This window comes from Calliphora vicina, chromosome 4 (genome assembly GCF_958450345.1).
Source record: "Calliphora vicina chromosome 4, idCalVici1.1, whole genome shotgun sequence".
Taxonomy (NCBI): domain Eukaryota; kingdom Metazoa; phylum Arthropoda; class Insecta; order Diptera; family Calliphoridae; genus Calliphora; species Calliphora vicina.
Genome location: NC_088783.1, coordinates 120,884,350 through 120,899,559, shown reverse-complemented (window position 1 = coordinate 120,899,559; position 15,210 = coordinate 120,884,350). Strand labels below are relative to the sequence as shown.

Here is a 15,210-nt window from a genome sequence, read left to right as displayed (position 1 = left end):
GTTTTGAATTCGTTTATGCACGATTACATCAAAATATATAATCAAAAATAAACGAAGGTATGAATGGTATTCGGCGTTTCTTCTTCGTCTTTTTTTAATGAGGAAAAGGAAGGGCTAGAAAATATAGCAACAATTGGTGTTCTAGTTTATTTGGTTGTTGTTGTTATTGTTTGTATTTTTTGTTTTAATAAATTTCCTAATCAATCTTATATTATTATTTTTGTATAAGCAAAGTGGTAAACAAACAAAAATGTCTTATTTTGTTTACTATTTAATTTGAACGAGTATTTAGTTTTATTTGTATTATTATTTAGTGTTTTTGTTGTTGTTGCAATTGGAAGGTCAACCAGTCTGTCAGTCAGTCTTGTTATGTTTTTGTTTTGTTTCTTCTTTTACAACGTGGGTATGAAGAAGAGAACTTTTATTGTTTTTGTTTTATTTTTGATACTTTATCATCACTTGTAGGAGCATTTAAGAACTTTATTGTAAACATCACATGCCTACTTAGTTACATATCAAACAAACACTGAGTACCCTACACACAGAAGAAAATGGTGGTTATGTTTTTAGAGTTTGTACCTATTTTGAGGTAACAAATTGAGGTTATGTATAGAATAATCATAAAATGAGGTATTATTTCTTAAAATTACATAAATTTGGGGTTTATTTTATTTTTAAAACATTGCCAAATGTATGTAAGCAGAGGTTAAACATTTAAATTTATAAATAGGTACATTCCATTTTTATACAATTTTTTTGTGATTTCTTCACACAAATTGTACATCAAAGTACAGTATTTTCTATTCGTTTTATTCCTATTATAGGTACTATTTCATTTACATTTTTTCCGCCAATTCAGAATTTTAGTATAAATATTATTAAATATTTAATTACTTTAAGGTCATTGTAAATAATTACACATCAAAGTGATAACTAACACTGCCACTTTACCTTTAATTTTTGTTGGGCAAATAATTGTATAAACAAATACTACATAATCATGGAAAGTTTTCAATAATTTTGCCAATTTTTAAATTATGATAGATAAAAATTCTTATGCTTCAAAAAATTTCCATAAATTTATCAATAACGAAAACTATTTTTATGGTATTTTAAGGAATTATTAAGAAAAATTTAAAGAAAATTCTTGTATCAAGATCATTAAAATTTTAAGAATGCCATTAAATAGTTTCTTTTTAATATTCTATTTCTTTACACTTGACAGAAATTAAAAATCAATTTTTCGTATTGATCTTGCAACCATTAAAGTATTATATTTCTTTTTTTTTTGTGTAGTGTAAATATAAAAAAGAAACAATTAAAGAATATACTTGAAAAGTCATTAAAAACAGACTTTGAACTAATGCATTTTAAATAAACATTTCAAAATTGTTGTTCTCTTACTGTTAAGTGGTTTATGCTCCCAAGAGTGTAACTCACTTACTAGCTGCCTACTGCACACATCATCACGATCATGATCAGCAGCAGTAAACCCAACCAGCAGGCAAGAAAATCGTGTGTGTGAGACTGGATTAATGACCGTCATTGGTGTCAGCCAGCCTGTACCCAGAATGGAGGAACGTGCATTTATATAAAGATATGAATACACGTTGTCACAATTGTAAAATGAGGCGTAACAAAATCAGCTTTTTAAATCATTTCATTTTAGTTTTTTATGAATACAATGCCGGTATTATTTATATTTCCCCAAAAGATCATGGAAAACTGACAACGCATTGAGAGAGTGAAAGAGAGAATATTAAAGTGATTGCGTTGGAACCCCATACCTTGGTTTTGGAGACTACGTGCAAATAAGCTCATATGCTAAACAAATGTGCATTTATTTATATTTAAATTTGTGCGGATATTGTTTAATTATATTAAACTGAATTATAAAAGTTGCTAATTTTCTGTGAGCTTTTGTTGCAAATAATCAATAAAAATTTAAGAATTTTATGATTCAATGTGCGAAAATGTATAATAACAAAAAGAAGAATTAATAAATACTCTTTCAGATCTATAATGTATGCTTATTGTAGAATTTAAATTAAGTTTGATTTCAAAATTTTATTTTCAAATCTCTCTATTTACTTTGAATTGTTCAACTTATTAAAAATTCAATGTGCGAAAATGATATAATAACAAAAGGAAGAATCTATACTCTTTGAAATCTAAATCTAAAGTGTATGCTGTTAAATTTGAAACAAGTTTAGTTTCGGAATTATGTTTTCAAAAAATATTCAGAGATGATACCCACTCCTGGATGAATTTGTACGTCAATAAACAAAATTGTCGAATTGATCAAAGAGTGTCCAATGGTTTAAGAAAAACTCACTATTTGGTGTAGATTTTGGGCTGGCCGATGAAGCCCTATATTTCTTTGAGAATGACTTGACCAGGCCATCACCGTCAACGGCGAGCAATTCACCAACGAAATGAGGTTTCAATATATCCCATGTCATCGGTCTAATTTAACCTGATTTATGCGCCAGAGTCATGAAAAATTGGACATTTCGGATTTGCATCGAAACATCGATATCAATGAATGGTTAAATAGTCCTCCACACTCATTTTAAATGATCTTATATATCCATTCGCTGTGAAAAATATGCCCCTAGTTTGGTACGACAATAATCCCAAACACACTTCTAACGTTCTAATTGCACAATAAGGCCTCAAAATTATTTCACGAAACAAGCATTATCAGAAGGGTTATAAAGGGAATAACAAAATATTTGAAAGGAGGCAATTGAATACTTTATTGGTTCCATACATCGTTGCTTTGAAGCAGTAATAAACAACAAGGGATATCTAACAAGATACCAAAAGGGAGTAGATAATTATTGTAAAAATTAAACCTAATTTTCCATTGTTTTTCTCAATACCATAATAAAGAATACATTTTTAGTTTGTTTTCTATTTTCAAAATTTAATTAATAGTTCTAATTACATCGTACTCTAAATAAACACCTATTATATATAATTTCAAATCACTCCCCCAAAAAGAAAGGCTCGTTATTTGTTACACAAACATGACAGCACTTGATATACTATATACACCATTATCACGTGTAATCTTATACTATTTTTAACTGATAAAATCTGAAATTTCTTACAACTCTTGTGGTTTTTAAATCTTAAACAAATAGTAAAGCAACAAACCCTCATAAATAAATCAACAATTATGAAAATAATTATGTTGAAAGAATTTCAAATTTAATTTCTTCATACATTACAATTTGAAAACGTTTTGATAAGGAAAAAAATTTAGATTTTTTTCTAAATGTACAAATTAATTTATTTTGTGCGTCCACAAAAAAAAAACCTAAATTAATAATAAAAGATAATCTAAGAACATTATTTCAGTTAGTTGGAATTGAGTTCAAACATGTTTTTATTATTTAGTTTATTATTATTAAACTATGGCGAAAAAATAGTCAATGTTTGTAAGGAAATCGTTGATTTTAGCACGTACACCCCTAAAACTGTAGACTAGACTTTAGACATTTTTTCAAAACGCAAAACTAACCCTTATAAAATGTGTTAAGAAAAGAAATTGCGTTGTAAATTTATGAAAATATAATTTTGTATGTATTAAACATTAGCAACATTAATACGTAGATACAAATGGGAGTTTGTTTTTAGTTTTTTTTTTATAATGTGGCATGAGTGAATCACGTGAAAACATTTCTTCTTCTTTGGTAATGTTAAGACATAAATGTTAACATTAACATTCAAAGCAATAAGCAGGGAATATTATTCAAAAGCAGGTAAATGTAGAAATATTAAACAAACAATCACCTGTTGAGCTAAAATAAGGAAGTTTTTGGAAAGTGGTTTAAAAGGAAATCAAAATTTTTTTTGGAAAAATTTAATTGTTGGAAAGAAATGTGTAAGACAAAGCCTTTTAAAATAAGAATTTTAGTGAATGAAAAAGGAGAGAACAATTTTTGGTTTTCGAAATTTGATAGCTACCTACCTATTCAATTTTATTTTTCAACAATGTCACACAATAACTCTTGAAATAATTTCGAAACAAGATTATTTTTAAGCCCAGCTTAAATTAATTATAAAGAAAAATAACGAAGAAATCGTAATATGAACTAATACCCTAAATAAAATGCATACAATCATGACTGCAGTTTATTGACACTCGGCCTTTCTCTCTCTCTCTTTCTCTGCAAAACAACAAAAACAAATAAAAGCATTCATGTGAAACCAAATTAAAACAGCAACAACAATCATAATAATAATAAACATGAACAAAATTACAAGCCAACACCAACACACCACACTGAAAAAGAAACTTCCAATAAAGTCCAAAAAGCGAAAAAGTATTTAGCAGCCATAAATTACCAGAAAAAACATTTTTTTTTTATAAGAAAACAAAGTTTAAACAAAAGGAAAAACATACAATAAAACAACAACAACTATAAAATTACATAATAACAAGTTTTTCTAATAATGCTTCTTTTAGTATTTACTAGAATTTCCAGTTGATGTAAATGGAATTTAATGAAAAAAGCTAAAAGAGAGACATGTAAAGAGATAGAGAGAGATGTTCTAGAACATGTGTTATATGTATTTTCTTGTAATATTTGATGAATTTTGTAAATATTTACAAAATACAACCCCCCCGTACATACAATTAATGGTATGTGACCCATATTTAATGATATTTTCAACAATATTTTAAAGATATCTATTTGACATGAAATAAATAAAAAACTATAATACTTTTGAATAAAAAAAAAAAATTATTTACAACATAGTGATAATGACAATTTAGCGTTTTTTGTGGCAAACATTTTGATATTTATTATATCCCAACAATTTAACACCGATTTAGTGATTTTATTGAACTGATAATCTCTTAACTTTAACCCAATTACCCGACACATCGAATATTTTAGGCATTTGTTCTCGCTGTTCACTCGGTTGCATTTAAAGAAAAATGCAAACAAGTTTTGAAAAATATCAACTTTTTTAGGATATTCGCAAAATCGGTTCATTAGAACCAGAATTATGGACCAAAATTTGTGACAGACAACATTTTGGTCTATAATTCTGGTTCTACCGATTTTGCGAGTTTTCAATCCCTAAAATTTACATGTTAAGCCTACATGGTACGACATAGCTAGATCGTCTTAGATTTGTATAAGGACACAGAACATATACACTTTTCCAAAAATATCTAAGGCAGATCCCATTCAATAAAGGCAATAAAGGCTTACTGTATTCCATTTAAACTGGAAGACTTCGAGAATGTGGAACAGTCTAAGAGGATGAACAATCAGCACTAAAATGGAAGCTTACTGCAACGGACAATCTCTCTCACTGGGGTCTCACTAGAGATCAAGAGAACTTGAGAACTTTATAAAGTTCAAACAGACGCAGATGTAATTGTGTGTGGTCATCTTTTAATATAACCAGGAATTATTATCATCCTGCAGCTTAAATATTTGGTGACAATTCGACAAGAACATTATTATTCGAAAATCGAAAATGTTTTCTACCGAATCGAATAACACAATAAACCTCCTGGTCTGAGAAAACCCCTTCTTTGATTTTATCCTTAAGCATTCTTGTTAAAAACTTTATTATATAACGATACCAGGTTCCATTAAAATCACACCTGATATCGGAAATAGCGAGCTAGGAATTTTAAATCGTTTGTCTATTCTACTCCAAAAGTTGAGCAAAATATTTAAACCTTCGCAATGAACGTTCCAAAAAAAAATATATCGATATCGTTAAATTAAATATTCAAATCGCATTGCAATGTAGAAAACAACCTACCGGTTTGCTTTACGATAAAGTTTTACAACATTCAATAACTGACTTCGATAAACGAGATACCATTCAAGACTTGGAAGCCAAAATTACTAGCATAATTCGCGAGATACCGGTAGCAATGCTAGGCTTTCTAGCGAACTCGATTCTAAAATCAAGTAAGAGAACAATATTCGTCTGTGGCGAATCTTATATCCTCTTCACCAAAGTATTCTTTAAGATCAAGATTGAAAATATTTGTTGGTTAAACAATTTTTTTTGGAGGTAGTCTTGGTTTCTTGCTTATATCTCAGCCATATGTGGGCAGATTTTCTTGATTTTAAATAGCAACTGAACCGGGACAATGGCGTATATATTGATGTATGAATCATGTAGACAGTTATATTGAGTGTAAGGGTACTGCTACACGTTCAATATATATTGTGATATTTGGATCGCGATCCATTGTAATGGATCACGCAAAATTAGGTTATTCTGCGATTTGGATCGCGATCCATCAATACTACATGCTACACGTTCAATAAATATCGTGATATTGGATCGCGGTCAATATATATTGAACGTGTAGCAGTGCCCCAAGGAAAGTTTATTTCAACAGACAGAAGGTCAGACGAAAAAATTCCAGTAGCGATAACTGACAAATGGATTCGATATTTGAGTTCAATATTATTTAAAAATATTAGCGTGTTTTTGTACTCACCTTATGTTAACAACACCGCGCCTTCACTCTGGTTACATATATCACTGGTTTACAATGTAAATTGGTCTCGTTTTTTTGTTTGTTTTTCTCTTTTGATGCCTCCAGTCTGGTTCTTTCAGTTTACATTTCTTTATGAATGCTTCTTCTCTTTGTTGTTTTTGTGTTGCCGGTTTTTGTTGTTGTTTTGTTGTATTTCGTTCTTTAATTTTTTTTATTTTTACTTTTATCATTCAACTTGCTGTGATCTCAAAACAACGGCTATTGTTTATACGGCACGTACGCCTGTGTGTGTACTTTTGTGTGCGAGTGTGTTTACATATTTGTATGTTTGTATGAATTTAGTATGTACACTGCATGAAACTTTTAGTAAATATACGTATGTTTGTATATGCTCAGGCTGCTGCCGCTGCTTTTTTTTATAAGGTTTTATTGTTGTTTTATATGTTGAGGACGGTTCAGCTTTAAATGCTCAATATGTTTTCATGGTATACAACGTTACAATCTCAAAATCAAAACATATTCGAACGTTGTAGCAAACAGACGTGTAACGCTGGAAATAAATAAATAAAAAACCCCCCCTCGTATTAAAACAAAATACATAAATAAACTGAAAAAAAATCCTGTTGATCAAATGCAATTACAGAAAACTCACAAAGAGAGTGATAATAACAACAAATTGAGAAAAAGAGAAAGTGTTAAAAAAAGACCATAAAGGAAAATTAAGTTTTCATTAATTGTAAACGAGTTTTTATTCAAAATTTTTAATTAAAAATAAAAAAATAAATTGAAAGTTAAAAAAAAAAATATTTGACCCCACCTTAAATTGTTGTTTTGTATTTGTAAAACATTGTCCTTTCAAAAGTAACAACAACAACACATCATCATCATGGCATTTTCACTGATCAGTCGTGGTTTATTGCGTACTTCCCGAGAGCTACTGGAACGCAATATGGCTGTCGGTGCTGTTACGGTTCTAAATGGTTTTGTGGATATTGATATTAATGTAAGTTTAATTAACATTGATTATAATACATAAATACTTACATACATTTAAAGAATATTCGAAAGAATACAATAGGTTTTAATCTATTTGTTTCTCTGATTCTCTCAGTTTGAACCTAGGCCAACATGGTAGCGCTAAAATTTAAATGACCTCAATAAATTTTAATCGTAAAAGGTTTCATGTTTTGATAACCCAATGTTTCAAAATTTGTTATTGTTTGTTTTCAAAAAGTTATTGTTTGTTTTCAAAATAGATTTTAATGGTAAACGTTTTATTTTTTAATCTAAATTATTAATTATTCCTTTTTTGATTTTTTTAAATGAATTACCTTGAAATTATTTAGAACTTTCAACTTTTAATTTGTTTTCATTTGGCATAAGAAATTATGTTAATTAATCAGTATTAAGGTAAGGTAAATGACTGGGTCAATGTTAAAATTAATGATGAAATTTTGCTTTATTTTATATCTTCATTGTTTTGTTTTCTTAAATTAATAAATTATTATTTAATACCTATGTTGTTTTCATTTGATTCTTTAACCCAAAATGAAGATTAAATAATAAATATTGAATTTAACAAAACTACTTTCAAAACAATCTAAATTAAATTAATAAATAATTAATTTTCAATAATTTTGTTTAAATAAAAAAGGATTTTAATTTTTTTAAATACTGATAAGGAAACAATTAAAGGAATTAATTATTATATGAATGTTTTTATAATTTTTTATTCAAACTTAATTTTAACTGGATTTATATATTTCCTAATGATTTTTATTAAATTTTAGAGAATTTTCTTCAAACTCCTTTAAAACTGCAGGATTTATACTTTTTTAAAGCAAAATAGGTATTTGTTTTCAATATTTTGAGTTTAAATGTAATAAAAAGTTTTGTTTCAACACAAAACATTGATATTTGATTTTTGATTTTTATTAAAACCTCAATAATATGTACATTGATCTTTTTCTTTGCAATATTTTTAATATAAAACTTAATAAAATGTTTTAATTGTTTCCAAAACACATTATTAATATTTTCTAATATTTTCATGTTTTAATTAAATACTGGTTGTTTATTTAATATTTCTCAATAAATTTTAAATTTATTGTATAAATTTAGCAAATGCAAAATTTATTATAACAAAAAACAATAATTTGGCATAATAAAAATTATATAATTGAGGGCAAACCAGTTAAAGTTTTTTTAAATTTTTAGGGTGACATTTTTGCAAACGAAAGTGTTGTTAACCTTTCACGATGTTGCAATTTGAAATATTTTCAATAAAACACAAATAACAAAAGCTAAATGTGAAGCTAGAAAACTACTGAAATATTTTGTTTTGGTTTAGTAAATTTGTTAATTTTGCTCAAATTAAAGAAATACTGGGAAATAGTCAATTCAATATTATTCAAAATATAAGAAATACTGGGAAAAAAGTTCGAAATTTTTTAACAAAATGTTGTAAAAAGGTACAACATACAGATTAAATAATTGCTCTTACTTAAATGGCTAGACTTTTAAATATTTTCTGTAATTTACATTGAAAATTTTATTAAAATACAGGAAATAGTGGGAATATTTTATAAAAGGTTGACGTTAAGAAAATATTTTAAAAATATTCCCTTACATCCTACAAAATAAGGGAATAGCTGGAAATTTTTTGAAATCTTTTGGTTTTTTGCAGCAAACTTGAAAATCCTATACAAACTTAAGAAATACCGGGAAAAAGTTCAATATTTTTTCAACAAAATTTTGAAAAAAAAGTACAAAATACAGATTAAATAATTTCATAATATTTCTAAAGGATAAAACAATTGCAAAATATTTTTCTACAAAAATGGCTAGACATTGAAAACTTTTCTGTAATTTACATTGAAAATTTTATTAAAATCCAGGAAATAGTGGGAAAATTAAGGAAAAAATTTAAAAATGTTTCCTATCTTACAAAATAAATCATAAGTAATAGGTATGGCTAGAAAATTATTGAAATTTTTTGGATTTGTTCAGTAATATTGAAAGTTCTATCAAATTTAAAGAAATACTGGGAAAAAAGTTTAATAATTTTGAACAAAATGTTGAAAAAAAAGTACAAAATTTAGATTAAATAAATATTTTCGTAATATTTCTAAAGGATCAAACAATGGCAAAATTCTTAGCTACAAAAACGTTGAAAACTTTTCTGTAAATAGCGGTTAAATTCTATAAATTCTAAAATTTTAAGAAAAAATTTAAAAAAATGTTTGATATCTTACAAAATAAAACATAAGGCTAGAAAATGCTAGAAATCTTTTGGTTTTGTTTAGTAATATTGAAAATTAAAGAAATACTGGGAAAAATGTTTAATAAATTTGAATAAAATGTTGAAAAAGTAATTTAGATTAAATAATATTTTTCTAAAGAGTAGAACAATTGCAATAATTGCTGGTACAAAAACGAAATGCCGGTAGACGGTAAACAAAATATTTCAAAATTAGTCCAAACCATTTAAATTTAAATCAATTTTAAATCATGTTTTTAACATGTGTTCTTATTATAATTTTATAAAATTTAATGCGCAGTTTATTTAATTTCATTAAAAGGCCGGTTGAGAAAGTCTGTCTTTGCTCCGTTTGTTTTGTTTGTGGTGGAACGAAATGTTTAATTTATGTTAAAATATTGACTTCTTTTAGTTAATTGTTTTATTTTTTGATAAGGTTATATTTGAATACATATTTTTGTTATTGTTTGATTTAGTGTTTAATAATAAATATAAAACACGCTTTAAATATTGTTTTTGTCATGTTAAGAAACAAGTTTTAGGCAGAAATTATTTTAAATAGCGATTTTTTTGTTATATAAAAGAGTTTTTTTTTAAGGGGGAGCAAAAAAAAATAAATAAAAACGTGCAGACTAAAATACAGTTTATAATAAAAACAACCACAATAAATAGATAAATAAATACATTTTATTAAATAAAATAAAATTTGCATAAGATTTTGGCAACACAACACAGCAAAAAAATAAAAATTTCCAATAATAAACAAAAGCAAGAATAGGAATTCAAAAAGGAATTTGTATAAAAAGGAGAGACTTTGAACTGTCAGGGAAAGAAACAGCAACAAACAAAACAAGAAATAAAAAATGAAAACAACAACACAAACAAACAAAACAATTTAATAGCAAATAATTTTAGTTGAACCTAATAATTTGTAAAGATAACCATTTTGAAAACAAATTAAACATCTTTTTTTTAATATGTATGTTTTAATTTTTCGATTTTCTTATTGTTTTTGTTTTAAGAATTCGGTGTATTGAATTCACAACCTTGAATGTTTTTTTCAATATTGCTTTATCTTATTTAACATGCGGAACTGTTAGGTTAATTTTGATGTTTTTTTAATTTCCTTTTAATGTTCATTAACCCAATCTTTAGTTAGTGTTTCTTGGCAGCATGTTTGTCATAAGATTAGGAAACTCTGTATTTTTTATTTGTTTGCTCTTTATATTCATGGGTTTTTGAATGATCTTGATAGCTGATGATATTGATATTTGGTTATACATTAAAATGTTTTGTAAAAAGCTAATATTGACTTTATATTTACAATTTACAAATCATTACATTTAACATGCCTAAAAAATGAGTTTCAAAATACAGCAAACAAATAAATAACAATCAAATGATTTTCAAACAAGCCCACTTGTTTACTTAAAATGACACACATTTTAAAATGTAAAGAGGTTTATTTACCTGAGAGAAAATACAGACCTACAATCGAATTTATGATTTTATTTAAATAAACATTATTAATAATTTTTCTTTTTATTTCATTTTTATTTTTAATTCCAGAACTCCACACACAGCCGTCCTATATCTTCTACAAATTCTGGCTTAATAAAATCTACCCCATTAGCTTTACAAACCAATCATCCCACCAAAAATCAAGCTGGCCAAGCCACACGTATTTATAATAAAAAAGTTCAAAATTTATCTAGACAACAGGAAGATATTGACAGTGATTCCGATTCTGATGATGATTATGAACGTAAAAGACAAGAAGTTAAACAAAAATATAGCCAAAAGGTAAGTTAGTTACACCAAAACTATTTAAAACTAATTGAAACTAAATTCTTAAACAAATTAAAATCTAAATTAAAGAAGAACGTTAAGCGTGGCTGAGACGTGATTAAACAAAAAAAAAAAATTTAAACAACAAAACAATACATAATAATATTTACAATACATGTTTGCCATATTAATTGAATGTTTAATATTCTATCAACCGCCTTCAGCCAAAATAATAAACTACTTTGTTTTGTTTGTTGAAAACATTTTTACGCTTTTTAGAAATTTTAAGAATTTTTATGTAAATTGGTTAAACAACAGTTTCTTTTTAAGGTTAATTTGTTTACAAAATGTTTGAAATTTGTTTGGCAAACAAACAATCAATAAGAAAGTCTAGTTTTTAAAATGATTTCATTAAACAAAACAGCATATAAATATTTAAATTTATACAAAAATGGGGAGTTTTATCACTGTTTCTCCATAGCTATTGTCTAAATTCAAATTTGAATAATAGTCTCATAGAAAAACCTGGATGTTTGGCAGTGTAAAACTTAGTTATGCAACTGCTTCTGCAGAAAACAGCGAACAGCCCCTGACTTTAACCTAAATTTGGTTAAAATTAAAATTCTAATAAAAGTTTCTTTAAAAAACTGGGATTTCAGGAATCTAAAACTGAGTTTGAATCGGTTTTAATAGAGAAGACTTGATGGCTCTCAAGTTTTACAGAAAATTTAAACAAATCCAAATTTGGTTTAATAGAAAAAACCTAATAAAGCTGACTTTAACATAAAGTTGTTGCAAATTCAAATTCTAATAAAAGTTTCATAAAAAACTACAAGTTCAGAAATTCAAAACTGTGTTTTAGAACTGTTATTTGTAGAAAAGATGCAAATCCAATTATGAGAGTCTTAAACTGTATTGTTAACTGTTTCTGAAGTAAAAACCTGATAGAATTTACATGAATTTACTCCAAATACAAATTCTAATCAAATGTTTCATAAAAAAACTGAGATTTTAGGAATTTAAAACTGAGTTAGGAACTGTTTTTATAGAGAAGACTTGATGGCTCTCTACACAACAAAAGAGAAAACTTCATGCCACCAAAAAACCAATGGCTCTTCGAATTTTTAATAAATGTGCTGGAATTTTGTCTAAATTTATTATTTATTTTGTTTTAAGAATCCTGCAAAAATTTGTAGAAAACACACTAACTTACCCCTATATTTTTTTTGTAAATTTCCAGGGTGATTCCGAATTTTGGCGCCGTAAAATGCGCACCTTACATCGCATTTTGGATGTTAATCGTGATGGTGTGATCTCATTTGATGATTTTACCTTATTGCACAAACGTTTCTCCGATTTGGGTCACTTGACACCAGAATTATCCGATGAATTCTTGCAAGTAATGAAACAAACCTGGGAAGAGCAATTTGGTGAAATAACCCCCTACAATCTAGTAACAGCTGAACAATTCCTAACTGATCTGCATCATCGTTTAAATGATGAGAAAATGTACAAAAGAGTAGGACGTTTCCTGCCCTATTTGTTCAAGGTAAATTTCAAAACAAATCCGATAAAAGAAACAAAAAATTAATTTATCTTTTCGTTTTTAATTACAGGCTGTTGACTATGACCATAGCGGCCACTTAGATTTAGACCAATACAAACTATTCTTCCGCTGTTTGGGCCTGTCCGACGAGGATGCCGCCATTTCTTTTGCTGTGATAGACATTAACGGTGACGGCCAAGTGTCACTCAAAGAGTTCGTACACCTGGGCCGCCAATTCTTTGTAACCGAAGATGAGACAAAAATTTCTAAAATGTTTTGGGGTCCCTTAATTGATCATTGACTTGCCGATTATGTCCACGAGGCACTTATATTAATGTTGGCCCGTGGCACCTGGCAAGATATGCAACGCTGTATAGCCATCCTAACTTATATATGCATAAATGCAGTCTACGAAAATTTCCGTGAACATTTTTGGAGCAATGATGATAATGTCAATAATGAAAATTTATTTTTAAGATTATTTTTCTATGTTAATTCTTTAATTTTACTAACAGTATCGTGGCGCAAATACGACGGTCATGAGTTTAAGGCGTTTATTGTTAAACACATTAGAAGATATAATACACTGCGTAAGAAGGCGAAAAAGAAAAAGAAGAGAAAACAACGTGTAATTGTAATGTAAAACACTTATATATTTTTTTTTATTTTTATTGATATTTTTAAGCAAAGAATAAAAAAAAAGAAAGTAAATTTTTGTAAAAAAAACGAACGTAGTGTGTTTTCAATTTAAATACCCACAATTTTATTAATACGTTTTACTTCCTTTATTTGACCATCGATTTCGGCGGTCCTGGAAAGGGAGAGAGAGAAAGAGAGAGGGTTAAAAAAAAAATTTAAAAAAAAATGGAAAAGATGAAAGGAAAGAGATGAACTTGTGTGGTAATGAAACGAATCATTGATACAAATCTAAATTTGGGAATCTTAAACTGAATTTTACATCCTGATAGAGCTCCTGAATTTCAGATTAATTTGGTCAAAATATATAAGTTCTAATAAAAGTTTCAAAAAAAAAATGCAAGTTTAGCATTCAAAACTAAGTTCTGGAACTGTTTTCAAAGATAAGATACAAATGGAGAAAATGAGAGGACAGATATAAAATTGTGTTGTAACAATCTTAAAAAATATGGATGAAAACTTGAAGAAACGTCTCTTACAATATTGAACTCTTATAAAACAAATATTAGTATTAGCCTGTTATTTTCTATAAATATAAACCAAAGAGGATTAAAGTGGATATATTTTGCCTTCAATTTGATAAGAGGATGCAAATGTTGCCTTTAAATTAACTGCAGACTCAATCATTTCATTTCTCATGGGATTTTCTTTAAGTAAAATTAAAGTATTTATTGTTTAAAATACTTAAAATTAAAACGTTTTAAAAACTGGGTGAAAAAGCTGATAATTTATACTAAAAATTGTGATTCAGGAAGCCCATGTTAAAAAGGACATATTATTTGTTCTGTGTACACAAACATGGAATCATTTTGAGAGGATGAAGGCAACATTTACAAAATGTTATCCTAAAACAAGGCCACGCGTTTTAAGAAACGAAAACTCCAATGCAAAGTAATAAGAATAAAAGGAAATATACTGATCAATGTACTCATTAGATACTTTCAAACTATTTTCAAGATGTAGCAGGAAAAAATAACAATATTATCTAAAGAAATATTCAGTATAAAAATCTTTTCTTCAACTCATCTTTAGTATAACTCATTTCTTTAAAAAAATTCTTCAGTATAACAGTCTTTGCTATTGAAAATCTTCTATATAAAAGTCGTTTCTAAAGAACATTTTTAGTATAACAGTATTTTCTATAGAAAATCTTCAGTATAACAGTATTTTTTTCTAAAATGTCTTCTGTATAACAGCATTTAATATTGAAAATCTTCAGTATAACAGTATTTTCTATATAAATCATCTGTATTGCAGTATTTTCTACAAAAAATCTTCATTATAACTAATTATTTTCCATAGAAATCTTCGGGTATAAAAGTATTTTTTATAAAAAACCTTTAGTATTATTGATGTGAAAAAGTATAAACTTTTAGTAACAACATTTTTAACTGTCCTAAACTCCCAAATGTACTAAAAATCATCAAT

At 27.2% G+C, this 15,210-nt stretch overlaps 2 protein-coding genes across 2 annotated transcripts in view; one reads left to right on the top strand and one right to left on the bottom strand.

The window, feature by feature from the left end:
- The first annotated feature begins 7,260 nt into the window (after nt 1–7,260).
- Nucleotides 7,261–13,701, top strand: CBP (sarcoplasmic calcium-binding protein). Its single transcript, XM_065510293.1, has 4 exons — nt 7,261–7,496; nt 11,322–11,555; nt 12,781–13,089; nt 13,157–13,701. The coding sequence occupies exons 1-4, from the start codon at nt 7,380–7,382 to the stop codon at nt 13,385–13,387; spliced, it is 891 nt and encodes a 296-aa protein (XP_065366365.1). The 5' UTR covers nt 7,261–7,379; the 3' UTR covers nt 13,388–13,701.
- Nucleotides 13,552–15,210, bottom strand: part of mbo (Nuclear pore complex protein Nup88) — a 68,044-nt gene continuing 66,385 nt past the window's right edge. Inside the window, exon 12 of the mRNA XM_065510292.1 lies at nt 13,552–13,897. Within this exon, the coding sequence (XP_065366364.1) occupies nt 13,834–13,897 (64 nt within the window). The 3' untranslated portion in view covers nt 13,552–13,833. The remainder of the gene's footprint in view (nt 13,898–15,210) is intronic.

Coding starts and splice junctions, on each gene's coding strand:
- CBP (XM_065510293.1), top strand. CDS start 7,380: ATGGCATTTTCACTGATCAGTCGTGGTTTATTGCGTACTTCCCGAGAG. Junction 7,497..11,321: donor TTGTGGATATTGATATTAAT/GTAAGTTTAATT, acceptor TTTTAATTCCAG/AACTCCACACACAGCCGTCC. Junction 13,090..13,156: donor TCCTGCCCTATTTGTTCAAG/GTAAATTTCAAA, acceptor TTTTAATTACAG/GCTGTTGACTATGACCATAG.